Source organism: Wasmannia auropunctata, unplaced genomic scaffold, assembly GCF_000956235.1.
Source record: "Wasmannia auropunctata unplaced genomic scaffold, wasmannia.A_1.0 LD335996.1, whole genome shotgun sequence".
Classification (NCBI taxonomy): domain Eukaryota; kingdom Metazoa; phylum Arthropoda; class Insecta; order Hymenoptera; family Formicidae; genus Wasmannia; species Wasmannia auropunctata.
Window position 1 is genome coordinate 2,180,232 of NW_012026894.1, and position 27,986 is coordinate 2,208,217.

General features: G+C 42.2%; 1 protein-coding gene across 1 annotated transcript in view; it reads right to left on the reverse strand.

The window, feature by feature from the left end:
* Nucleotides 1-8,832, reverse strand: part of LOC105453681 (hemicentin-1) — a 26,993-nt gene extending 18,161 nt beyond the window's left edge. The window contains exon 1 of the mRNA XM_011695830.1: nt 6,375-8,832. Coding sequence (XP_011694132.1) covers nt 6,375-6,420 — 46 coding nt within the window. The 5' untranslated portion in view covers nt 6,421-8,832. The remainder of the gene's footprint in view (nt 1-6,374) is intronic.
* Between the last annotated feature and the right edge of the window lie 19,154 nt (nt 8,833-27,986).

Consider the following 27,986-nt stretch of genomic DNA (forward strand, 5'->3'; position numbering starts at 1 on the left):
CCCCTCACCTCCCTGATTATCGGATCGACCGAGAGCTGTTCTGTTATGCCAGAAATTAATTTTGTTACAGAAGCTGCACGCGAACACGGATTTTCCCTTCGTTACGTATCGACAGTTCCGAATGTCACTTTATAGTTTCTCTTTATTAAAATTTGAAAGAAGAATTTAATTTTACGTCGCAATTTACCACGGCTATTTTGGTCGAGAGGATACTTTATTAATATTTTCTTTTTTTTTAGTCTCAATTTCTTTGTTCGTAAATTACGCGGAACTTCTTTTTTTTAAGCCAATCTTTGTCAATCTTCAAATCATTGCATGTTTTTTCCAATCTTCATGATCAGTCTATCAAATGTTACTTTATCTATAATCAACCTTCTTTGAAATCGCTTTTTCGTCTCATGCTATCGCAAATGTACTGTGTAAACTTAAATTCTCTTTCTCTCTCCATCTCTCTCTTTTTCTCCCCGATCGGCCCTCGAGATATACCGACCATAGGAGATAGCTGAAGATAAAGACGCGTTCGCGAGGCAAGTTTATCATAGGCGATGGATTATCCATAATCCTTCGCCGGAAATTAATTTCGCGCTCGAATCCACAGGAACGATTTTTGCGCGGGTTCGATCATCCGCCCATCGCGCGCATCACCGTTGTCTTTCCGCTCGCCCCCTGATGGAATTTCAACAAAATCGTTTCGGTACTACGCGGCGAAAAGGATATCACTGCAAACTGATCGAAATTGGAGCCACTTGGAGTCGTGAATTAAATAGAGGTGGGAGATAAGAATGTGGGTACCGGTGTACGGTAGATCTATTATTAGTAACCTTCCGTCTTTTCTTCGCCGCGATACGTCAGGTCGGTGTCGTGTCTCGAGCTTGTTCGTAAATTGTAAGAAAGTCGCTCCAATCCGGCGAGGATCGAATATGTGGACAGTTTTACACGAGTTACAATTATTTCGGATCCTAAGGACTCCCACGAGAAATACCCTGTGGTCGCCGCTATCGTGACTCATCCGTCAACCCAGAGGTGGATTCTTTCGGACATTGAAGGACAATGGCTGGTTTGGCCAGCGGGCCGCAAAATCCTATTTCCCGTTGTTCCTTGTCTCTCTCTCTCTCTCTCTCTCTCTCTCGCTCACTCTCTCTCGCTCTCGCAATCGGTTTCCTCCCCGCAGCCGGATAAGCCAACTTTGTTTCCTGGCACTCGAATACCCCGGTGTTCCCTTTTTTTATTCCTTTTTCTTCCGATGGACAGCTAGTGCGAGCTTCTGCGGGTAGCGGTCGCGTTTCGACGGATGGAGGAAGTAGAAGAGAGCGGAAGAGGCCACTGCCAATTCCAAAGAGCTTTGAATCGGAGTGTGCCTGCGTCATTGCTATATCGGTCGTCAGAAACGGAAGATTCAGCCAGAGAAATAGTGTCATGAATTAGTTTGTTCGATTCGCAGCGACCTATTCCATTTAATGAATAGATTAACCGAATCTGATTAACCAAGAGTCATTGTTAATGACAGTTAGTTCTCTGAGAGCACGTATGTACTAGTGTTTATAATTATTTGATAGCAATTAATATTAAAGTATAGTAATAATTAAACATTGATCATAGAGAAATAATAAGGGCACGGAATCATATTCCTAGTTGTATAAAGATATAAAATTTTAAATAATTAAAAAATATAATTAAAAAGATTTCCATCCAATTCCATTAATCTAGATATAAATATAGCAAATTAACGTCATTAATGTTTTTATTGGGTTACGCAACGTTTTAAAATAACGTTTATAAAATAAAAAAATCCTATATGAAATATTAACATAAAAGAATAATTTAATAGAATGGAAATTTCCTTCACGTAAATGCCGCAGCGAAACGTCGCATCATAAAGTTAACAATAATTGTTAACTCTATTTAATTTTGCAGAGCTCGAAGCACAGCCATATTCCGACAAACTTTCGCGGAACAATTAGAAAATATTCACCAAACAGTTCGTAGCGGCAAGAGAAGTTTCATAAATAGTCGAGTAATTTCGTGTTTCAGTTCATTACATTTTTGATGAGTCCTTTCTGGGGGACTCCATTCTTATTTATACTTTCGATTCATTATAGAGAACCGTTGCACTCTTGTACGCCACGTCCCCCCGTACATTTCGTATTCTGTATTTGGTATCGATTTTACGGGAGGGAATCTCTGAGCCATAACGAACGATTCGTATATCCATCCATTTATCCATCTACATAGCTAACGGTCCCATGTATACCTATCTACCTGTTTACCCATCTACCTAATGTACTACTTGCGCGCCCCGAAGTTAGTAGACTTTCCGTCTTCCATCGTGCACACGCCGTACACCCGGGACTCCTCTCGATAAGGAGAAGATGGGGCGTAAGTAACTATCGCGAGAACTTTTCATGCCGCTTTTACTCCCGGGCTACAATATGCTCCAACACAGGATGGAAATAGCGTTTGGCACTGCCATGTGACCCCCGGCGAGAACTCTCGCCGCCATCCGGCGGCTGTCAGTGTCGCTAATTTCCGATCAGTCATACGCGAAAGTCAGGCGCGAGGAAGCTCTTAATTCTTCCATTAATCTCCCGTCGCGCCATTACCTTGCAAATAAGTAACGTAAGTAAGCGACGTCACATATACATACGCAAACACGCGCGCGGCGCATCGTTCCTATTTTTGCTGAACGTATATTTGCTCGATCGTTAACGAATCCCGCTGTCCATATATCGTCTCGTTATAGCATCACCGCGAATGAAGAGACCGTACATCGGCGGATGTGGGAAAAGCGTATAAATTTCCCGACTCTATATATGAACTGTAAATTTTATGAGAGGTTCGCGATTGTATAAACGCAGCAACACACGTACATTGACACGCGGCGCTCGGAGACACTGGAGACCCTCTAATAAGAGTCGCGAAATCCAATTTTGATTAGCCGGCATTGTTCAGCAAAGATCGGAAATAATAGTCAAATGTCAATTAATATATTATTATTAATTTTTTTATCTAATACTAAATTTCACAAAAAAAAAACACTTTAATAATATATTTTGACATTTGTATTTAGATGGCTATGTGTCTATATAGGTTAATATATGCCATTTTATAACATATATGTCATTTTACAACACGGCCAACTGGCTAATATACTGGCGTGATAATGTTCGCTATTTCCGGTTTTTACTGAAAAATATGGTGTTACTTTCCTGCGTTATTTCGCGACTCTTATTAGAGGGTCTCTAGGAGACACGCGTCTCTCTTCGTGGATGCGAGTAACACCATGTCAACACACATCCATACGAATCTTCGCCGTTGCAATAACCCGGCGACGTTCCGGTAGTACGGCTCGTTAAGTTTTAACACAGTCGATATGTCTACGTCGCGTAATTCTCTGTCCCTGATAGTGTTAATAATGACGCGTCGCGTTGCTTGGTGCAAATCGTGAATGATGATGGGCAGAGAGTGCTGCGCGCGTGAAGCTGTTAATGAGTCGTTAGATAATAAACGTCTGAGGCGCGGTGATGAACGGCGAGCGTGTGGCTGCGACTGTCTTGCGACGACGCCGCGACAGGGGGGAGGGGGAGGGGATCGCGTCGGAGCGGCGAATCAATTATAGACGCGTCAAATATAAACGCAACCATTTATTCTTGATCAGCGCCAACATTACGATATCTATTTGTAAAAGAATTATTAAATTAATTTAAGTTGTTCGCCAGTTGTTAATTTGCGTCATCGCAATCGTGATATTAATTTGGCCTGTCACATAATTTATTCGATAAAGTTAGAGGCGCGTGTTTCGCGTCAAATTATTGTCTCTCTTCAGCGCGCTAATACATACACGGCCGTGTTACAATTTCAATGCGGCTGAATTAAAACTACGTCTTTCGCGGTCGGTGCAGCGATAATAGTTAACTGAAATTTGAATTTTAACGACGGATTGTGACGTGCGGTTTATCGCCGTCGTTGTTTTTAATTATGCCGTCACACGTGAAAACGGATGAACGAGGATGCGCGGCTGAGAAATAGGAAAAATCGCGCCTCACGATGGAAAATTTATGGAATGCAATGGCATTATACAAGCGCAGTTATATCCCCTCCTCCGCTGCTTTCCTCTCTTCTCCGGACGCTTCAGTCGAGCCATGACACGTTTCATTCGGCGAAACGCATACATACGGTCCCGCGACACGTGAGAAAATTGCCGAGAGTTTTCGCAACGTTGATTTTGTTGAAGAAACTTCAGCACGATTCAGCGGTGCGCGCGCGCGGATAAGGACGAAAATTACTACCAACGTTAATCCACGTGTAATTCCAGCTTCCCGAAACTTTACCGATGATCCTCGCGCAATCCAATAAATCTCAACGCACTTTTACTCTAATAATACTCTAATAATTCGTTTGAAATAATTCATCATTATAAAAGTCGCTTTCTGCAACATTTCTGTACATTTCTTTTTTTTTTAATAGCGTTGATGTGTTAAATATGAATTAAAACGTGCGGCAGTGATAACTTAAATTTACGTGGTATCACTGCCTTATTTTAACCATCATTTAAGTATTAGTGGCAAGAGTAACTTGTCGCATATGTATATATGTATAGTAGGTATACTGTACAATGTATACACGCCACGAGGCGCAGTACACTATAATTGAAGCTACGGCTACATGTAGGTCGGTTAAAATATGCACGCGCTGTCATTGCAGAGTCGATGTTCCTTTTTTCTTTTTCGTTTCACACAACCTCCGCGAAGCGCTTTTGTGCGCATCCGAGTGAAATTGGAACTCTAGGTGGAATTTCGACCAAGTACGAATTTCATAAAATCGCAAACAGTTCAAAGCATTGCACGGTCGTGCCGGCGATTAATATATGTATATTTTATTGAAAACTTTTATCACAGCTGTTCATTCAGCCATTCGAGCTCGGAAAATTAACAGAAACGCGCGAATGCTGCTGATCGAATATGCCGATACGCCGTTTTTGTTCGGTCATCTCGCCGCGAGATATCTGATTATAGTTCGCGAATGAATAGAAGCGCTTTAGTTCGCACAGACTGTGTCCGTTTTTCTAAAGTACTTTTTCATCGACCGCGTGCTGATCAGCGCGCGAACTTTCGGAAAACATGCCTTGTGTATTTCCACGAGAAAGTTTCGAGATACATCGTTTGCGCCGAGTGCCAAATATTGGTGTATTTTCGAGAAAATCCTCGACTTTTTTATCCATCTGTTTCCAGTAGAGACACATATATGCGTTCAGGATGCGTTAATAATTACTGTACACATTACTGTCGAGAGAAGAAATATATGAATAACATTAAAAAGACTTATGAAATATTTAAAGATATAAATATGTAGTAAAGATATAAGTATGTAGAAGTAAAAACAAGTGGTAGTATGAAAAATTTTTTTAAACATTAAATAGCTTTACTGCATGCTTCTGAATAACTCACAGCAATTATCAAATTTGTTTTTGTAATTTATCGACAATTTTATGTTAAATGCACATTGATTCATTCTTTATCTTAAGTACAAAAAACTTGTCATAACTTCTACATAAAGCATTATTAATATTCTGCTGAAATCTACTATAATGCACAAAACTCATTAGAATGTTGCATATTATATGATGATTTTATATACATGTATATTGTTCTGTTCTCTAATTTCAGCAAATATTCAGCTAGATTCATAATGCGTGGCAGTGCTTTAAAAAATGTAAATATATTTTTATAACTGTACTACGCTATATATTTTTCCTGACATAATTCCAGAGTTTTTTTTCATAAAAATTCACATCGGAGGCAGCCGCTACAATCATCGTACACACGTACGCAGATTGCTGTAGGCAGACATGTCGTCGCGATCGTCAACCAAACCCCCTCGCTTCTACACAAGTGACTTGACTGCGCCGAGTCACGAAATATTAATTGGAACGTACGTGCTTGGGACTTGAACGTAACGTAACAGCATACGGTAGTTAAAGCCACGTAATATACCGCTGTTATTAGGTGCCTCAATAATTGCGCGTGCAATTAACGAGAATACATCGAATATTGGCGCATCGATAGTTCGAGAATCGTGATCTCTATTTGATTTACTGGCCTGGATTTTCCCGATATTTGTAACGTTAAGCTGGTAGGTTAACACAGTTGAAATACGTTATTACGTAAACAGATTGTAATGCTAAACCAATGTTCAATGATACTATAACATTCGGGTTGCACAAACGAGAGATCAAAAAGATAAATAAATCGAAGCATCTATCTAATATATAATTGTATTATTGAAACGAGCTGTTTCCGAATCTTCCTCGTAAACTCTCGTAAATGCTCCCGATATAAACGTCTGTAATTGAATTTGATAGATGCAGGAGCACTCACCAAAACAAATTATAAAACAGACAAGTGTGGGAAGAGAAGTAGACATCGCTTTTCCCCGGCGTGGCTCATTCACATATTGATATACTATCTCAGGCGCATCGCAGTCGTTTTCAGGAGACGCTGAACGGCGATAGAGATGGGGGATCCACTAACACACTCCGCGCGTCGATCGCGGCATTCCACGTTCTCTCGTTCGGTAGCGGACAGGATCACCTCGTGCCGCACCGTATATCCAAGCATACAGCCACTCGCGCGACGCGAATGGAAATGCCGTAACGCTCTCGCTTTACGTTGCACAAATTAGAACGGTGACGCGTCTCAATTAGTTTTCCCTCGTCGAAGCTGAAATCGCGCCAAACTGGAACGATAAACTGGTACGCCACTGCTTAAATAATTCGCTCACTATCACGAAACAACTCCACGACGATACCACATTCTCCCAATTACGGAGCGACGTCACTAATTGGTGATGCGCGTTAACGTATACCGTGGTTTCGCGAGTATCGCGTATCTCGTGCGAACGGCCACCATCCGGCTGCCTCCCCCGAAAAACCGATGCTTTAATAAATAACTAATCTGACGTTTATTATTCCACTAGTCCATCGGCCGAGAATCACTGACGATCTCTGCGAAAAATAGACTTGTTTTTTTTTTTTTTTTTTTACATCGCGGCGTATATTCGACGTCTATCAGATAGCGATAAACTTTAGCCTCGTTATCGGCGGTCGCGTGCTGCCGACCCTTACTTAGGCGATTTCCGCGTCACCTGCATTATCACTCACTCTTCCGACGGAGATTACTCCACTGGGATCCATATTGATCGACGCGAGGACTGGTTTCCATCCGGCGCTAAGCGGCGTTTTCGTCTCCTCTCGCTAACGTCGACGACCGTAAGATCGCTGCCGATGCATTAGGCTGCTGGTCGTCGTTATTAATGCAATCCACACGATGCACTGGACGTTCCATCGATCATTCCACCGCGGTTATTTGCCCCGCTGTGCGCGGCTTCATCGCATTTTTCCGGGCTCGCAATTTCTCTTCCTCCTCAGAGGAGGAGGGGGGGGGGGGATCGACTTCGAATACGTGCTTCGATAGTAGCCACAAATGAGGAAGGAACTTCGCTTCCGCACTCCTTTTGTTCCTCTATAGCTGTCGTTTCAGACGATCGGTCTATACAAATCGCTCCCTTTCACGATCGCGAGCCTCTCTGTCCGCCGCGCGAAATGTTCGATGGCGCGTCAGCAGCAGAGGAGCAGGCCGCGAATTTTTTTTCCACCGACCTTTCAATTGTGCGTCGACGTTGGTGTTGCGGCCGAAATAAACAAGTTTCGCACGCACAATGGCAGTGTTGTGGCACCCGCGAGACGACGCGTTTTACGAGCGGCTTTTAACTTTAACATCTCCCCATCAGCCGCGGCAGCACGATTCCCTGGCCCTGGGTGGATGTGATTTTTTTTTCTCTACCGCGCCTTCCTCTCGCCGTCTGCTTCGCCTGTAACGGCGCGCCTCTGCACCGTCTGATGCCACCGGCAATTAAACGCAGACTCTCCAGAGGCCGTCGGCGATGTCCTTAAACGCTCAGGGACACTACGCTTCTATCATGAAGCCGAGAAGATGTTTCACGTATGATTTATGTTCGGCAAAGCAAAGCACTACAGGACGGAATTTGCGACGAAATTCACATACGTATCTGCGATCGATGATTTTTTTTCTTTTTATTTAACGATCAGTAATGTTTCCTTCTCTTTCCTCTGCGAGCGAAGTTTGTTATAATTTTTCGGGCGGGCAGTGAAAGAGATTTATTGCTGAACAAGTGTATAACTTAATCACTGCCGTGACAACGAAATGTTCGCGCGGCTATCTAAATTTTTCGAAATTCAAAAATGTTCAACGATGCTCCGACTTCGCGTTCTCCACTCCGATCTCGTATAGCAGCCTCGATCGAACGTCAAATAGCTCGAACTGGACGATCGAAATCTTCCGGCACGATCATCCGCTCGGCGCCGATATCGTTTGCAGACACTGCTTTCACTATACCATCACTATCACTTCGTGATAAGATCGCGAACGAAGACGCCCCGGGGATACACGCACCGCGTCACGCACTATCTCGCGCTACTCCGAAATATGCACGCGAACGGCCGGAAGAAACGCGGGAACGAGGGGGCGAGAGATCGGAGGCAAAGCGATCGTACGAGCGTAAAGTCACCGTCAATTCTAAAGAATCGCACGGGGACGGAGTCTGCGGGGTTGCGTTTTCATTGTCGTTGTGTCACGTCGATTCGGCGCGCTTTCTCTACGCTGCGCGAAAGGGTCCGCAGAAAAGGTCCTCGGGAGTGTGCGAACGGGCCCCTCTCGCGCGTACTTTGCCCCCTGAACACCACCGGGAACGCGACGCGACGGGGAGAAGGTCGCGGCTCTTTCGAAACGGCGATGCTCCCGCGTCGAGGATAGCCGAGGGACTACATTGCGCGAGCGCCACTCGGGCGTCGAGCACGCAGCCGCCCCGTTCAGCCCGCGGAACTGCGCCTGTGTGCACCCGCGGCTGCTCGTGTGGGTGGCAGTGCACGCGTACGTGTGTCTATGTGTGCGCGCGGGCGCGCGACTTCCTCCCATAGCTCGGTTGTATATCAGACCGTTTCCCTTACCCCCGCGCGCGCGCAAGGGAGCCGCCACCCTTTTGCCCCGTTGCCTATCTCGCGCGCATCCCCCTTTTCCTCCTCCTCCTCCTCCTCCTCCTTCTTCTTCTTCTTCTTCCTCATCTTCTTCTACTTCTTCTTATTTGCTTTATTCTTCTTCTGCGCCTTGTTCCTCCTCTTCTTGTTCCCTCGTCGACCTCTTCCCTCATCTCCGCTCCTTCTTCGTTCTTCTTTTTTTTTCTCTTCTTCCCGTCGGCGCCGGGAAAATCGCGGCCCCGGTCCGATAAGGACGCGAAAAAGCGCGAATCCGGTTATAACTTATGGCCGAGATAATTAAAAGGAGTTACAGAACGATAATGGAGTGCCATCCCTGTCATCTTCTTGCGCGACCTCCGTGCACTAGCGAAGGCTTGATCGTCGTCTATCCGTGCTGACTGGTGGTCGCTGAGGATCACCCATTTCTTGGGTCAGGTTGGCGAGTCTCATCGCCAACTTCCCGACTCTTCTCACTTCTGATACGATCCCAAAGACGTTCTGTCATCGCAAACATTTGACGATAAAGCCGCTGACTCGCGCAGATAACGGTGTATAAACGTATAGAATACTTACTTATTAATTTTATGCTTTTTTTATCTTATTTTACTTCATTTTTTGTTTTTATTTTTTTATTATTCTTCTTGGTTTCTCTGATTTTTTTTTTAAATATGTTTTCGTTAACCGACTTCAATTGTCTTTGCAATTCTAGATAAAAAAATGAACAATATGTGCCATGACGGTGAAACACGTGGAACGTGCAGAAGACGGGACGGAATTATCATGTTAAGAAACTGCATGTTAAGGACCCGACGAGATCCGAGATGCACTACAGTCACGTGTGTCACCGACTATACCGACCACATCGGAAACCCACCGCGGAAAGATCAATAGGCATATCCCACGCGTCTTCGGCATTCCGAGAATACGCCAAGAATTCCGAGAATATTCCCATACCGCCTCAGGAAAATTAACCGTCCGACCCGCGATCTTCGTCTCTTTATATGATATTGACTAGCGATTACGGGAAGCGAGATCGGTCCTGAGGACCTCTCCCGATCCCAGAATGAATTTTGCATTCCGTCAAGGGCTCTTGTGCTAACGGCGTGAGAACGCGAACACTCTCTTCCTGTGGATTATGGATCCTTATAAGAATCTATAAGCAACGAAACGATCCGGTGGGACGTGTCAGGCATGGGGATAAATTTATGAAGCGATCGCCGCGGCAGCAAACCCTGTCGCATGAGGCAACGGGGACACGTATCCTCATCTCTAACGTCGGGGGTCCTGTATCTTAATTGTCTACCATCGAGTATCGATTACCGACGTACGACGATTCGATGCGCCGCGCGTGCTAAGATTAATTGTTATATCGATCTGCCATGAATTTTAATGCGCGCGGAACTCCGCGGAGTAGTACTTGATTAGCATTCGCTTTGTCAGAGGTAAGAGCACATTACAGCGCTTCCCGCGACGTGTTGTGAATATTGTCGTCGACTTCAAGTGGATGTACCTTTCTACTTCAACTATTTCCTCTCGCGTCTCGCGAATAATTTCATCGCTTTGTTCCGTCGAGTCATTGCTTTAATTATGCTCTTAGATTGATCGATTAAATCATATTTCACACTGTTAAATTTGTTATGCCAAATTATACTCAATTTGAGCCATTTTTAATCATTTCTACAAGTTCCCATTGCTCCTATACTCAATACGTTGTTAATTTAACTAAAACAATGAAGAGTTTCAGTTAAATAAATAACTTAACTCGAGAAATGTATTAAATTTGACTCAAGTTTATTTTATATTAACCTAGTGCATACGTTAATATAAACAATGTTTATTTTAGAACTAAGTAATTCATTTACAGAAATGGGTTGATTAGATGTAGTTATTTGTTTAATCACATGTTTTGTATCAAAATAATACCCTTTGAGGCACATGAAAGTTAAAAATAACAAAATATTATTTAACTCACAATTAGAGAATTGGTTTACATCTGCTCGTTTAATATTCAACAGCGCATATTTATTAAAGAGATAAATCAAATCAAATGACTATATTTAACAAAAACTGTTAATTTTTGTTAAATATAAGCGATATAATTAATTTCAAAAATTAGATACTCTATTTTGCAGATATTTCTTAAAAAAGTGTGTTTTTTTTAACACATTCGCTTCGTATTATAACGCAACAATATTTCACTTTACTTTCAATCATAGATTTTGATATTGTAAATCACGCGTATTGCAGTTTAATAAATCTTTGTATTTTCAAATTACAATGCATCTTTATATGCATTGTAAATCGTTTAGATTAAAATGCATCGTTAGTTATAAATTTTGAAATCATAGAGATGTACGTACAGACAACCTTAAACAAAAAAAAAATATCGTTGATAGCTCCATGAGAGAGATTCTCTCGTGAATTTTGTGTACGGCTTTTACAGCTCACACGGCTCGATTGTTGTCAATGACGAGCTTATCGTTGACAAAGGCACGACCCATACAGACAGATCGATGGTTATATTTCCACGCACGTGAATTTCGAAAACGTCCGTCACGATTTATCATCTGACACGCGGTAACCAAACCAACTCGTCCGAACCCGCGAATATTTGCGATATTTAAATCTACGGACGCATGTCATTACATCATTCATGCGCGTTATACCGTAAAAACCGATATTCGTAGCAAGAATGAAAATTCGAAGCCGCAATGTGTGAATTTCAATTCACGCGCGGACCTTTGTCGCCTCCCCCATGAGAAGGCAATGCACCGTGACTTTCGGGGTGCAATTTTCACGTCCCCCGCGAAAGGACCGGCCGGTATAAGCCACGGGGATGCCAATCAGTTTGGAATTCACGGCGGAAGTCGTCCTATCCGTCCGGTTCAATAGGCATTTACCTCACATTTCCGAGTTCCAAGGATATAATTCCAAGAACCGGCTGTCCAACGACGCGATGTGCGAGAACGTCCCTTCCCTAACTTTCATACTTCGGACTTGGTGGTCAAGATGACCTGCGATCGACTGGCGAGTCACGACGGCGCGGTCGTGAAGAGAGATCAATAGGCAGCACGTCCGTGCCGTTCCAGATTCCGCGAATGTTCCGAGCGGAGCCCGCGTCTCTTCCCTCTGTCCCGATCCCTCACCAAATTATAGATACAGCGCGCCGAGTGAAGTGAGCCCTTCTCGTCCAAGGGAACAGCGTCTGCCGGCTGCGAGACGCAGGCGAAGCCTCTTGCTGCCGATTCCAAGCTATTATCGTCGACTCTAATGCGATCCCTAATGCGACTCTAATGCTTCTGCCGCCTCTTCGTTGTTTGACGCCGGCGATGCGCATTGTGGGATTTCAAGCCGTTCCTCGATCGGCGTACGCTTATAATCTTGATCTGATTGGGCGCAATAATCGGTCAAGATACAATACATTATTACTCATTATTATGTTTTATTGATATTAATTCTATCATGCTACCTTAAATATTTTTTTATTTTATTTGCAAGGTATAGAATATGCATTTATTTTACGGCCACTTTTTTTTCAACCAACGTTAATAGGATTCTTATTTTACATAAAATCAAGCAACATTAAAATTAAAATTAAAATCACCATTTCTGCTTTCGCGCTCAGGTCCTTAAACTACTAAAATATACGGGAGTGGATCCTGCACGTGAACGTAGTGCGAATCTCTCGCACCGTCGTACGTCAGTTGTATTCGCAGCTATCACATCGGGCCATCTGGGACATTTAAGGATGATCTTGGTCGCTCTTGGGAATGTTAATGGAATATCTCAGAGATGTCTACATATCGCAGCGCAATGTGCTCTCGGTTAATCTTGGACAGATTTTGCGCGCTCTAGGGAACGTACGAAATGTCCTGTGTCTTTCTTATCTCAGAAACTGCAGCACACTCGAGATTCTTTCTATTCCTTCCGAAACAAAATGCACGAAAAACATGAGACATGAGCGCGTCGAATGGAGATACGAAAATTTTTCGTCTACAACGAAATATCTCGTTGGTATGTCGGTGCACGTGCCGGTAGGTAAACCGAGACTAGATATAGAACACGTACGAAAACCGCAAGCTCGACCGCAAGTTTCTCTGTCTAAGGAATTTGGGCGTTTGTAGATAATTTTACAACATCTACTTTACAACATAATTGCAAAGTTAGCAGCGCTTTGTTTCATATTAAATTGTTTCATATTAATTGCTGATGTCGTTATGTTTATCGCGAGACGCTATATCTCCAAAGTTGTGTTGCACAAAGTGACGCACAACGAGAGTGAATCGTCGACGATTCGTCTAGAGAAAAAATGGAGTTTAAGTAAAGTAAATACGAATGTCAGCTCCAAAGGCGCTTTCGAGTTAGGTGAGAACGAGTTTTATAAGACGACATTCAGCGTTTTTGCGAGGAGAAGAAAAATTACATGCAGATAGAGGTAGGAAATATGTTTCGCCGCGCGTTATTCTTGGTATTTGCCTGTCGACTGGAAGTTGATTGCAAATAAAGAACGACGAGACTAAAAAAAGAAGGTCGATAAAAAAAAATATTCAATTCTCTTTGCTTTTGCTCGCGGCATTTAATGCGCCAGTTTCATGCTTCCCCGTAATAGCGCACCGTTTCTCAATAATTTTTCAACGTATTTTACGCGCTGTAACGTCGTTTCATTCTACTGTCATCGCGTTGTGGAAACAAAAGCTGTGCCATTTCCCTTATGTAATAGGTGCGCATCCATCATGACGTTTTGCATGTCCCATTGAGTATTTACATCGCCAAAAGTTCGTAAGTGACTCGATCCGTTTCAGACCGTTGGCTGCAGTGAAACGAAATCTCGCGCGAATCGTTTCACGAGACTTGCCACATATATGCCCCGCGACCCCGATACTAGATCATTCATTTTTCTTATCAGCGTCGCGCACAAGCTGATACACCCCGCTTCCGCCGAACGTCGCGCAAACGTAATCCGCAGTCTCCATCCATTGTGACGAGACGCGTGGACCAAAGCGAGGTGTACGGGGAAAAGCCGCGGGCGAAAGCCATCATCGATCGTGCCTCCGCAACGGCAACGAACGAAATGGCACAGTGAGCCATGTAAAAAAAAAAATAAATAAAAATAAAAAATAAAAAATAAAAAAGAGAAAAACAAGAAAAAAGCTGAAATACCAGCAACCCGTCAGCAAACGTGGGTTGCACCCTTTGCTCCAGAGACGACGACGATGACGACAGCGACAACAACAACGACGGCAACGACGAGGACAAGGATGCGCATATATCGAGAGTCCGTGCACGCGATGCATATAGTCCGTACGCGTAGATATGCACGAGCAGCAGCGTGTACGTGAGGCGTTCAATTTAAATTCAAGACACCGACACGTATCGTTCTGGGCGACACCGGGACGACGGGTGGGACGGGGTAGGCTGCGACGAGCACGCTAGAGATCCGGCAACGGTAATTCGGCGACGCTCGTGATAACGCCCGTATAACGCCCTTTGAAGAAGTTTGCGCGCGAGATAGTTCGCCGTAACAGCGCAGCTAACAAACTTGCCGGGCCTTCGCTTTCCATCCGGGGTGCGAAGGCTCCGGAGACCTCTTTAGAAACGGAGGCGTCTCTCGTCGGATAATTAGGCTCACGCCGCGGTCCGCTCACGCCATCGCGCCGCGCCGCGCCGCGCCGGTCGGCGATACGGGCTGAAATTCGGCCGGAAATCGTCGAGGTAACTGTAGGTTAAACTGCGGTCTTTGCCGGCTAATTAACGCCGTATAATCGCGGCGTGGAACGCGCGGCCGCTGCATTAAGACTTCTGTGCTTTCGTCCAATCTTCTCCGTGTTTGCAGAAAGGTGAAAATAAGCGGTGGGAGTCTCGACTTCATTATGATAAAATGCGAATCTGACTCTCTAAAATAAGAGAGCTGCGAAAAACATATAATCTGCATCGACATACTAAGTACTAAGTTATAAAATCGATATACTAACAATAAGTACTAAGTACCTGAGTTATAAAATCTATAAAGGTAAAAAAAAGTTTTATAAAAAAAAGTTCAAAAAAATTCTTTTTTTTTTTGCAAATGCAAAATATGACATTATTACATTAGTAAAGGATTAAATACGCCGGATAACGTATCGCGTAATTTTCCAATGGATTTGTGTGGCCGACCCATTTTTCCGATCGCTACAATTTGCACACGGATCAAATGTTAGTTTTTATAGCGAATGGAGGGCGTTACTGTGGCCGACCGGGAGTATCCGATTAATCTTCGTTTAATATATTGAAATAATACTTTTAAACTTAGTATTGCTTACGATCGCATACACGTCCTCCTGCGAAACTGTGTTATATATTTGCTTATCACCTTTACTACAGCGCGATCTTATTCACTATTCTCAATCTGAGGCGCATATTCATTAATAATAATTAGCGCCATGTTATAGCTTTATCAGTTCAAGGCCCGTTCACAGTAATGAATTCTATGGATATTCTCCGTCGTCGCGCTTCGATAAGAACTATGCCATCGTCTATTCAACCCGGATGATTGACGGAGAGAGGGAGAGAGCGCGCGCCCCGATATAAGAACTATTAAATCTCTAGCTAACCATGTACGACAAGTCAACGATATACGTAATACACAAGTGCACATACCACACGGTCATTATGTCTCGAGCGAGCGGCTACCTAGTTACATCGCTGTACAAGCGGTCGACAGTTTATAATAGGCTTACGATCGATCGATCGATCCATCGTTTAGGACGCAGGAACTCGGTGCCGCGCGTAACCGATACCCCCGCCTGCTGTGTCCGTAGAACCGCAAAGCTGGCCGAGCTTCGTGCTCGGTGGTGAGAGCGCGGTGTCGTCTATCCATGTTGATTCTATTTAAAGAACGTGTCGCGCGGTGAGACACGCCGACGCTTTTCCAAGGCAGTTTTCCACGAAATTTTATTTCGCGTTTACCCTGCAGAATCCACGGGCGACACACACACACACACTCCCACACCGCTCGCGAAGCCGCGTGAGGCTGGACGAGGACGAGAGAACCCGAGACAGTTGCGGGACAGAAAGACACCAGAGTGAAATAGGGTTTGCTACGTGTCCTAGGATACATCAGTCCTCTCCGCCGACACCGCGTGAATAAGAATGAGAAAATAACTTGTGGCGATGGTAAAAGAATTTGTAACGGTTTGCGCGTATCTCTTTTAAGAATTATCACTAATAGCATTTCGATATGGGTAGACCGAGGCGAATTAGATCCCATGGGCGAATCAGGTCAATATAAATTTTGAAACAGTTATCGATAATTTTTCTGTTTTAAACTAGCATGAGATAAAACAGCTTATTTAAAACAGAATTAAAATTATCGATAACTGTTTCAAAATTTATATTGATCTGATTTGCCCATGTGATCTATAATTCGCCTCGGTCTACTCTAAGTGTCGCTACCAATGGTATCAAATGCGATATACATGTAATAAAGAATACATTAAGACTTTTGTATTAACAGAATAAGAAACAAGTTTTTCAAACAATAGAAAAAGCGTGTTCCAAATCATTGACACTAATAAGGGAATAGAGAGGCCGAATCTGCCTATTATTATAAAATCCTATTCGCATGGGATACGCAATATCCATTCGCGTTCGCTATCCTATCCTTTTCTTGCGTCCTTTAGTTATTCTATCAGCGTGCAGAGGCACTTACTTCTTCGAATGGATCAGGGCTACCTTCCCGGACCTTTTTTCGATTTGATCCCGCGATTCGACGCGGAAAATGGTAATCTACGTAAATCCCACCTTAAACCAGGCCGGACTTGTATCCGGATCGCGTTCGTGTTCAGCTAGCAGTTATAGGTAACCGCGTTCGTCGAATTCAAGCAAAGCAACACACGCGTCGTAGAAATATTCAATGAAATGATGTTGCGCAGAGGTGAATCGATATGGAAATTAATAAAATTCAAATTTTAAGTCTTTAGCCCGCAGAATAATTTTGCATTCAATTTTTTCAAGTAATATATTTGTAGAGTACAATTAACTTTATTTATTCTTGGATTACAATTTCCCGATACAATTCCTCGAGATTATATCGCCGCTAAGGACACTCCGAAATTGAAACCCTTGGAAGGTCACTATCCATTTCTGGGCGAGGGTTGAGAGCAAAAGGAAACATCTTATCCCCGGGAAAATGTACGCCGCGGTTAAGTTCCGAGCTTGAACTTCGCCTATTACCGTATATAATAAAGGGCCGTTATTTCGCGGCGTTCTTATCTACGTGGCGGAAGCGGCGGCAGCGGGCGAAATAAAGAAGGCGTTGCTTTAGTTTCCTCCGGCAAGAGAGCCTCCATAAACAACAACGAAGTTCCGCACGTTAATTAGACATTTCGCGAATGAGTTTCGTTATTTAATGACCCATAAGAAATACGAGAACTCGTTCGGTCTACGCGTCTCGCTAATTGTTTAATCAATTGACAACCGGGCGCGCGATATACTCTCGCGATATGAATCACCACAACGTCGACGTTTATCGACCATTTAGACAATGAGCTTCGCGTGTTACTTTACGACAATACGTTGTACTTTTAGGGCGTCGTATACGTTTTACGTTCACCGGAATTCACCGAAATTGCAACCGATCCGGGGATATCACTTGGCGAACCAGCATCCTGAAATAACTGACGTCGGCGAACACTGTGTGTTTCATGCAGCGAAACTGCAAGAACTGAAAATGTAAACTCGCAGTGTCAGCGAATTCCTGCATATTCACGTATCACGCATAAAAGATATTCCTTCCCCGACAGATGTGAAATTTCTATAATACTAAAGCCTATTCTGACTCGTATTAAAAAAATTTCATTTTGGCATTTTAATTATCTAAACACGAACTCATTAATCACAAATATACGCACTAATCTATAATGTCTATATTTTTTATTAACTATTATCACCGTTAATATTTTTACTAATAATAAAATTAATATTTACAAAAATTCTAAAAATTTTCCAAGATATCATCAATGAAGTAATTATAATATATTAAACGATAGTATATAGTATTCAGAAATTGTTTGATATCTCTTTAACAATCATGGGAAGAAAACGTACTTTTTGACACTTTATAAAACAAAAAGTGAGTAGAATTTATATGCGGGCGTGACTCCCCATACATTTCAGTTTTGTCAGAAACCGCCACGGAAATTCGCCCGACCGTCGACACAGTGTGGCTCTTGATAATAAGACACGATATATATATTGTAAGCGTAATAATAGCGTCGACGTCGGATTAAATTAAAGAACGTAGCGAAACGTCGAGAGAACAGTGGCTGCGGACCTGGCCTGCCGGGGACATTACGGGCGTCGTTTATCATCCGTCGACTCTGTCGTCCTACAATCGGAATCCGCGTACCTATACGTACCAAACCGATCGCATATGCGCGATATCGCGGACGGATCGCTTAAAGTCGGATCGCCTGAGATACACGGGGCCGATGGCGTTATAGACGGGCGGGTTAGACGGACAAAAAGCGCCCGCATGGAAATTGGAAACGCTCGGACCTTTTAAACGTAAATGTGGTGAGACGGCAAAAAACCGCTACATTACGATTCGTTTCTTGCACGAAGGGATTTCGAGCTTGAAACTTTTCGGCAGCCCGAGGCTGCCGAATCGGAGAGAACGGAACTCGCCGACAATAGATACCCGTCGATGAATTATTTTAATGCACTGTATTTTATCGGACTATTTAATTGCAATAAATTTAAAGGACTATTACGTATACGTAATGTATGTGGATTATTTTAATGCACTGTGTTTTATCGGACTATTTATTTGCAATAAATTTAAAGGACTATTACATATATGTGATGTATGTGTACATATACATATATGTATATTCTTTAATTAATCTTTAATTAACTTGTAATCGATTTTATGTTACAATTAGCAACACTCAATCAAGGTAGAATATTATTTTTAATAAATTTTTCAGTTTTTATAAATTGTTATTATATAATGAATTAATTAGATCACTAATAAATATTTCAATGTAATATTAACGATCAATATTTCTATGATCAGGATCTCCTCTTAGAAAAATGTTTTCTTCTTCACACATAATTTCTTCTATAATATTCCAAGAATCCTAAGGTTCGGAATAAAACTGTTGAGTGTAAGTAAGTACATAATCCTTCAATTAAAGAATCTTCCTGTCGAGATACAGTCTGGAATCGATACAATACTATCTCTCGCGTGTGTTAAATCGAGCGCGTCTGATTCTACCGCATGAGAGTACAGATCCACATGCTGATTTTGTTTTCGTAATCGTGGACATTTGACATGCTTACTTCTCCACGCTCTTCTTCTTTTTTGTTATACAAAAATAACATTGTTTCTTCCAAAGAGGATTAAAGTCTTTAGCTAAAACAATATTACGTTCGTCCGGTAACGCGCGACTAATCTCGACAAAATTCCGACAATCTCCCGAGAGCGCCGTGAGAGAGTTACCGAGAAAAATGACATAAAACTATTGAGATTGCTTCCAGGCTAGCACAATAGCGACAAGATGCTCCAGAAAGCATTCAAGCGACTGGATCCTCGCCAGCTCATCAGTAACTGCGCGAGAGGCGATGTTAAATCAAAAAGTTCAGCTCGTTCCCAGCCGAGAGCCCGGAAATATTTCGGCGAGAGCGAACATGTGCTGCGGAATTTCCGATTCGATGTCGATATTTTTGAATATGATGTCGCATGATGAACCCGGGCTCTTCTTTCTCGGTCGTGTGCCTTTCTCTCGTACCGCGCGTTGCGTTAAAAAGGCATCCCATATGGTATTTCCGTTTCGAATCGCATCGGTTTATCGACTGCCAACCGATAAATAGGCCGACACGGTTTTATTTCAAATATCGACGTTTTATAACACAGAGGTGGACTGGCGGTATAACGGCGATATATGCCCGCTACACGCGGATAGTTCAAATGCGAAAGCGATCGCGTTAAATACGATATACGACAACGAATATACAATAACAGATATTTATTGCGCGAAGCACAAATATTTGCGTGTAGACGGATGTTTTATCATGACTTCGTGAAGCGCGCGGGCTTTAATAACTTGTTGATAAAATATTTGCTTTAAAATTGACAAACTGACGAATCGAACGCCGACGGGAATGAATTGAGTGCGCATGGAGATGTGTCAACGGTAGGTACATTAGAGTGATTTAGAAACGAGCGAAGTTTCTAAATAGCGGTAAGACGTAAGCGACGTCAAATTTAACTTAATTAAACTCATTGGAATGTCGCGAGAAGATGAAATTACTGAAATTTGGTCGAATTTGCTCGTTCGCGAAGCTCGGTTTGTTCAATAACCCTACGCACATATTCTATGTCCCCGTGAGCTTGAATTCAACACGAACGCGATCGATAATACTCACGCTCGACTCGCTTCGCCAGTGTTTGACTTTTCGTAAATGTCTTATCATGCATTATTACAGTCAATTCAATTTCATTTAAAGACATCGGGAATAATAATGTAACAGCGAGCTGAAACTTTATTGAAGTTTCTCGATGTGAAAAGCCAGCTACGAAGAGAATGAATCTGTCCGTTGGTTCTTTAAATATATCTCATTAATTTTCTATCTCAATCTTAATTTTCCACACATTATGTACATCACATAATACACGTGCATAATTTTTCGCGTGTTACTGAAGAACGAAATATTGTTTTAACCAAAGATCTCTCTTTGGGAGAGAAACGGCATTATATATTTTATATTTTTATGTCTATACGTACATACGTTTAAATAACGTCGTTATTTAAACGAATTAATTCAATGATAAGATTTACACGCTACAATAAATTAATAGCCACATTAGCAATTTGAGCAGAAAGTTTTCTCGTACGTTAAAGTTTTCACCGCGTACCCTGGTTACGCCTTTCAGTAGCGCCATTCCTCGAAGGAAAGAGGCGAGAAAGACAGATCTCGCGCCCGTTGACTTTGTAATTTACGTGGTGTTTCCCCATGTCGTTCGCGTTTCAACCGCGACGAAACAAATATTCGCCGTACAACCAGACCCCGGCGAGCCCGTTTACTGCCGCTCCTCGCTGCTCCCACACTCTCACTCGAACCGTCCCGGGTGCTAGGATGACGGTGTCGCGGCGATCCTTTTTATGCGCGTCACGTCGCGGTGACCGAAATTTCGCACTCCCGGGCTCACCGTCGTCGTCAGCCAGGATTCTGGAAACCGTTGTTTCGTGCCGTACGGAAGCGGTGAGATTTACTGGTGTTGAGGTTCGCGTAAGCGATCTCGGCCGTGAGACTCGTTCTTGGGATTTCCGAGCGATCGTGTCTACGCGCCGTTGTGTTTCAAACGCGCCTTGACAGGGTATATGGGATTTTAAGCACCCGAACACTCCAGTATAGCTTCAGCAATGATTATTAATTATGAATATTAATTTAAAGACAGAAGATTCGAAAGAGCATTTATGATTTGGCTATGTTCGCGTAATAATATATTGAGATGTAATCTATCATTATTATATTTACTCGATCTTTAAGCAGATCAATCAAATCACAAAGTAAATAGCTTAAACTTTCGTTCTTTTTTAAAAATTTTAAAAATTGTTTTTCAATCCAATTTCTTTTACTGCATGACTTTCTTGAAAGAAAGAAAATATTTTTCTTTAGTTCAAAGAAAGCAAAAATAAATTTTCTTATATAAGAATAAGTGATCGTAACAAAGAAAATAGTCATTTTAAGTGATATCTAACTTTCAGCTTCAATTCTGTGCAAAATTTCATAGAAATAACTTAATTAAATAAATTTAGGATTTCGTAAGGTAAAAATATCGAGAACAAATTTACTTACTTCTGACATTATTATAACTGCTGAAGTTCCAATATACTTAACTCTCCTATCGATGTTTTGCTTGATACAACGTAGATATTATCGAGACTCGCTAATTACGTTCAAGTTCGGCGCATTATTCGCTCGCTGTGGATAATGCGCGTAAACCGCGGTGTAAACGTACGCGTGTGTAAATCCTGTAGATTCTACAGTGTAAAGTAAACAGGGAAACGATTCTGTTATGTACCACCGCGGCCGTATCGACGTCATAGCTCTCTACGGTTGACTTGAGCTTCAGTCAGCGCCGCGTCATGACGCGACAAGAGCGAAATTTCGCACTCGGGTTCTATTCTCTCGTCGCGGAAACTCCCGTCGGTTGTTTCGCGTATGAGCCGTGAGATTTGCAAGTCGCCTGTGGCGACACATCGACTTATTTGCGATGAAGTAGGTATCGCACGCAAGCGGGTCGCGAACTCGAGAACGGAACGACAAAATCTTTTCGCAAATTGAATTAGATGGTAAGAAAACTACTGCCCCTCTCCCCTCCATCCTCTCTTTCTCTTTCTCTTCCTTTTTAAATTAACAATTCTCGCGTTTCCTAGCCGGTCAGAGATACATCGTGTTTCTTAGTTTTCTCGCATATATTCGAGACATTCTGGCGAGCATATTGCACGACATATGGGCACTATACACACTAGATTGCGCGCGATTTTACTCGCAACCGCGCGGTTCTCACAGCTAACTTTATCGGAACTGCTGTTTCGCAAGAACAAAAGAACTTTTGACATTCGCAGAGTTTTAATTTTATTCGCCAGATTTTTTTGCCGTACAGCTGTTGAAACCGAGGAAGGAAGTAACCGAGGGTCGGCAGCGCTGACGTGGATGAATTGATACCAATCCAAGTTAACTTGAAATTCTCTATATCAATGTTTCATAGTTGTATTTATATCACGTTCACACACAGGGCGAACTATCAAATATCGCTAATGTAAAATTTGCTAAGATCTAGATTATCTATATAGATCGCCACCGCAATCAGATTTAAATCAACCCGCTGTCCTGCTTTCCCGAATTAAAGTACCGTTACGAGACGTGACATTTTCCACACTCCCGATCATCGGACGGAGGCCAGTTCCTTTTTATGCCTGCATCCGCGTCCAGTAAAAAAAGGACGATACGAGACGGCGGTATATGGCGGTATCGCCCTTAAGTTCGCACCGTGACCCGTGAACGCGCCCGTAATTTCCTCGCTTCGCCTCGATGTTCACTCAAAGCTGAGCTGCAGAGCGAGGTCATTCGATTTCCTGGGGTATGCACCCTGTAATTTCCACGCGGAAAGGGTGAACGTTATCGGCTTGATAGGGTGCACACGTCGAAGATGCGGCCAACGCCCAATGCCGGTAGTACATTTCTCGTTAATATTCGAGATTAATACACCGATATATCGAAGCTAGATAAATAATACATTAAAATGGAAATTAATGTATTGATGTAATAAGCAAATAAATGCCGCTGCGTGCAGTTGCATGAATGCCGATAATTTAATGTCGATTAACTGTAATCGCGTTGATCGTAATCAGTTTTTGGATGAATTAACAGCGATGACCGCCTTTTCAGCGCGGCAGCTCGCAAAATATACAAATTCGATATTTGTCTCGCAAATTTATCGGAATGGCAATTTACCGGGCGAAGAGAGCGTGCCTCAAAAATCGCCAACTCCGAACGATTTGCGAGCCAACGAGGCTACAAAAATCCCCGCGCGCGTTACACGCGCTGCGATTGACACGCGGACAATGCTGTCGAGCCAATCAGCGTCGTGCTGGGGGCCAACGATTAAAAGTTACAACGATTTTGCGCGCCAGCGGATATTTAGTGTGGTTTTACGGTCGCGTAAAACGTGCCTCATAGATCGACAGAATAGTACTTTTTTTTGCGTCCATTGAATGACGAGTGAAATTCGACTAACTACTGGCTGCTGAAAAATACGAATGTATTTTAGACAGTTTAATCACCAAGCGTTTAAATTGTGTATATGTATGCGTGCGTGTGTGTGTGTGTGTGTGTGTGTGTGTGTGTGTGTGTGTGTGTGTATGTGTGTGTGTGGATGCAATTCATGACTACTGATATTATTCGCGAGTAAGGTATGCATTAAAGGAATTATATTATAGATATACACGATGTTCTACGCGCGATTAATAATGCCGCGTGATTAATTTCAGAACCGAATCAGCCGGGCGAATTTATTGCGCGTGCCTCGTCTTTTGTATCCCTCGGAAGGATTATTTTCCGATTGCCTGTCTAGAAGTAAGAATCGACGAGAAAGAAGCGGCGACCTCGACGGATAAGATGAATGGCCGCTGTCTTGGGAATTCCTAGGAAGGAGGTATTATCCCGGAGCTTCCTAAGAAAAACATTATCCTGAGGGATGACGGGAAAAAATGTTGATACCTTGAATACTAAGTCCTGTTTAAACATGATCTATAACGGCCTCTTCATTCCCACTTTGCCCAATCCTCGCTCGTCGCGTTGTCGGAACGCAGCGATTTCTTCTCAGGTGTTACTCGGATATCAGGAAGCCGGCAATATAATCCCGTGCTCATGCAATGATCCTTGAAAAGCCGCCGCCGCTTTGTCGCTTTTCTTCGTTTCACAACGTCCCTGCTGCTGCGCTGTCGGTGTTTATTATTTTGTGTCGCCAGTGATTGTTTAGAGTTTTATATTTTGCGAGAAAAAGCATGATCGCGGGCGTATAACGAAATTCGTCTAACGAAATTCGCGTGTCACCTCTCGGCGCGTTTGTAAAGAGCTTTACGTGACGTGAAAAGATTAAATTAAAACGATTAATAATTTTAAACTATACGTAGAAATTTACTAGTATTTCTGTAATATTGCAAATCATAGAGAACAATTTAATATATTCGGAGGGCGGAGTAGCGTATTACAAAACGCAAGTAATGGGTCTCTATATTTTTTTATTTATATATTTTTAGATAACAAAATTCTAAAAAATGATATAGAAAAAAATAACATAAAAGGGAATTACAGTTTTGAAAGCATTATAATTGCTTTAACAAAGCTATTAACAATTGATTAGGTCAAAATTATCGATATTTTCAGACAGTGCCTATCACATGCAAATATAACTGATTATATAATATATTAATTAATATAAGATAATTTATAATATATTGTACTAATGTATTTTAAATAATATAATACAATAAATAATATAATACAATATTTAATTATATAAAAATAATACTGGAGAAATTCTGTTGCGTTTTTACAGGGAATGATGATTTACTGAGAAGAATCTAACAAATATGTTGGAACCTTGCTTCTACACTAAAAGGTCTCTAACATACTTGTTAGATATATTTCTCTGAAGCTTCTCTCGAACAACATTGATGAGTCTTTGAGTGATTTATTTACGCAGCTACGTAAATCAAATGACTACAATAGCCGTAGAAACAATACTAAGACTTATGTGTGTACTGTTATAGCCATTTAATTTTCATAGAACTCTTTGAGCGCTTATAGTCTCAAAGCGGCCAAAAAATTTTCTATGAAAATTAAACTTCTTTGAAATTCGATTCTGCGAATAAAATTGGCATTGTTCAATCGCGAAGAATCGCATGGAGATGTGAGAAAATTCGAATTTGACAAATATGCAAATACCTTCTTGGTAGCGTGAGAAAGAAGTTGCGTACCTCACGAAATTTTCATCCTTTATTCTGCATGACATCGCGCATTGTAAATATCGTCAAATTTAACGAGCTCGTCGACATGATACATACAATGTGCAAGGAATGAGTCAGCGCTCGCTTGGCTTTTTTCCGTATCAAAAAACCAGCAGATTTACCCTTCAGAGTACCTGTTGTATATCTATTTAATGGCGTCATACTTTACTCATGGTTAAAAAAAACGCGCGACTTTACGCACTCGTCTCCCTCCGAAAGGAAAGAAATAAACGAGTTTAGGCGAAAATGTGCGAAGCGAAGTGAGAAATATAGGTACTCAATTACATCTTCGAGTATTTAAATTGAGAAATTTTTTTCGGTATCAGCCGAGGGTAATTCTCTACGTTCTTATTGGTTAGTGCGTTGCAACGCGCGGGCGAAAGGTAGTTATATATCATTCGTGAGGCACGCACTTTACGATCCGCCTCGCTGGTATGATTAATGCGTCGCCCTTAATCGATTCAGAATAATAATACCTCAGTGCCTGCTCGCGGCAGGTTTTTCAACATCTAACGCAAAGGAGGAAAGAAGTTACAGAAGAAGCTTACGTTTTCTGTTCGCGAAGCGAGCAAGATTCGGCCGAGAGTAAGTACTGAAAAACTGGTCAAAATAGACGCGTCAAAAATTAATTAACTACAGTATTGCTGAAAGTTCATTTTTATCGCATTACACTTGAAAAGATCAGAAGTAACAAACAAAGAAAAAGTTTTATACAAAGAAATTTTTTTCACAGTTAATAGGATGATTTTTAATTTAATAAGACGATTTAAAACGACTGAAATATTGTAGCAATATATATTGTTGCTCGCAATAACACCTGAAACATCGCATATTTTTTGTTTAGTAAACAAAAAAAGGAATACTCGTGCTTTGTGGCTCCAGTGGGTTTTTTTTCTATATGTCGACAGGTCGGCGTCCATAAATCTGGGGCGTGTAAAGCATTTGAGATGAAGGCTTTAGGTTGGAGAGCGTATGGAGAGGAATATTCGTCTACGAGGAATTTGTTAAGCTTGAATTTCGTTTGTTGTCCCGGATGTGTAAAGCAATAACCATGGATGATACCGGCAAACTACTGAATGAAATAAAAATGCCTCAGAGAAAAATTTGCGATTCCATGCAACACGTGTACTCGATGGAATATATATATAGATGTTCTGAGGTAAATTCGTCCGCGATTTTACATTAATAAAAATTTCATTAATAAAACTCACCTTGACAAACAATTTGGAAACAAATTCGGAATTCTAAGCGAGCACGAGTAAACGCAGAATGCTAAATCGCTTCATCGACCTCGGGCTCGGGTTGGGCGAGAGAATTAATTTTGCATACGAAAGAGTGTAATTGCACTAAATGGTGTGTGATTATGCGCAGAAGGATCCGTGCTCAGGCCTCCGATATCTTCCTAAGACAGTAATTATGCAAGTACGCGGAATTGTATATAGACCCGTCCGAAATGGAATTATTCAGGCGGCGAGATGCGCGAAATTGCTGTAACAGTAGGATATATGTAAATGGATATGTAAATGATCGTTAAGGTGCCTGCCTATATGTTTGCGCGAAAGAGGTCAAAGGGTAACTAATTAACTGCGATGTATATGGCGCATACATTCGACGTACAACGAAACGTGTATCGTGATGTGCATTAAGGGCTCCTGAGGGACCGTACTACAAGCTAAGTTCCGCAGAATGATGGATGTAATGTGTCCCGCCAGGCAGCACACTATAATGGATATCAATATTATTACAATTAAACGTGACAAAAAGAGATGCGGGAAAAATGCAAAAAACGGTATTAAGTCCGTGCAGTCTCTGTATCCAATATAAATTTCAATTTCGATTTACGTAAATATTCCAAATCTTTTAAGACTATTCGACGATAATGCATTAAGATTATTCAGGCAGTTGCGTTCGAGGGAGGCTTAAGTTATATCGACAATCCATAGCCCCGCGTTTGCGGGCAACAATCGGGTTGCATCGAGCGTCTGACATCCAGGTTCATGTAGTTCTACGCTCGAGACAAGACCGCTAAGAGATAATAGTTGTATCCGTAAAGCGAGAAAAACTTATGGCGAATGATACAACGACACGAGAGCGCGGTTACCATGGGGCCTGCCCAAGTAGAATGAAATTGCTTAATCATTCTTGCGTTACGTCGGCTCTTTTCGTTCTTGCGCGAGAGAGGGAAACATTCGCAGCGAAAATTCTGAGAGCGCGCCGCGCTCGCCCAACCGAATAAAAGCGCCTCGCGCCGATCGATGAACGACGGCGCTAACAATATTTCATATAACCATAGAGGAACTCGGAGATGCTCGAACAGCCGCTACTCGGTGACCGGTAACTACATAACCAATTTCGAAACTTGCCTAATGCCCCTTGAT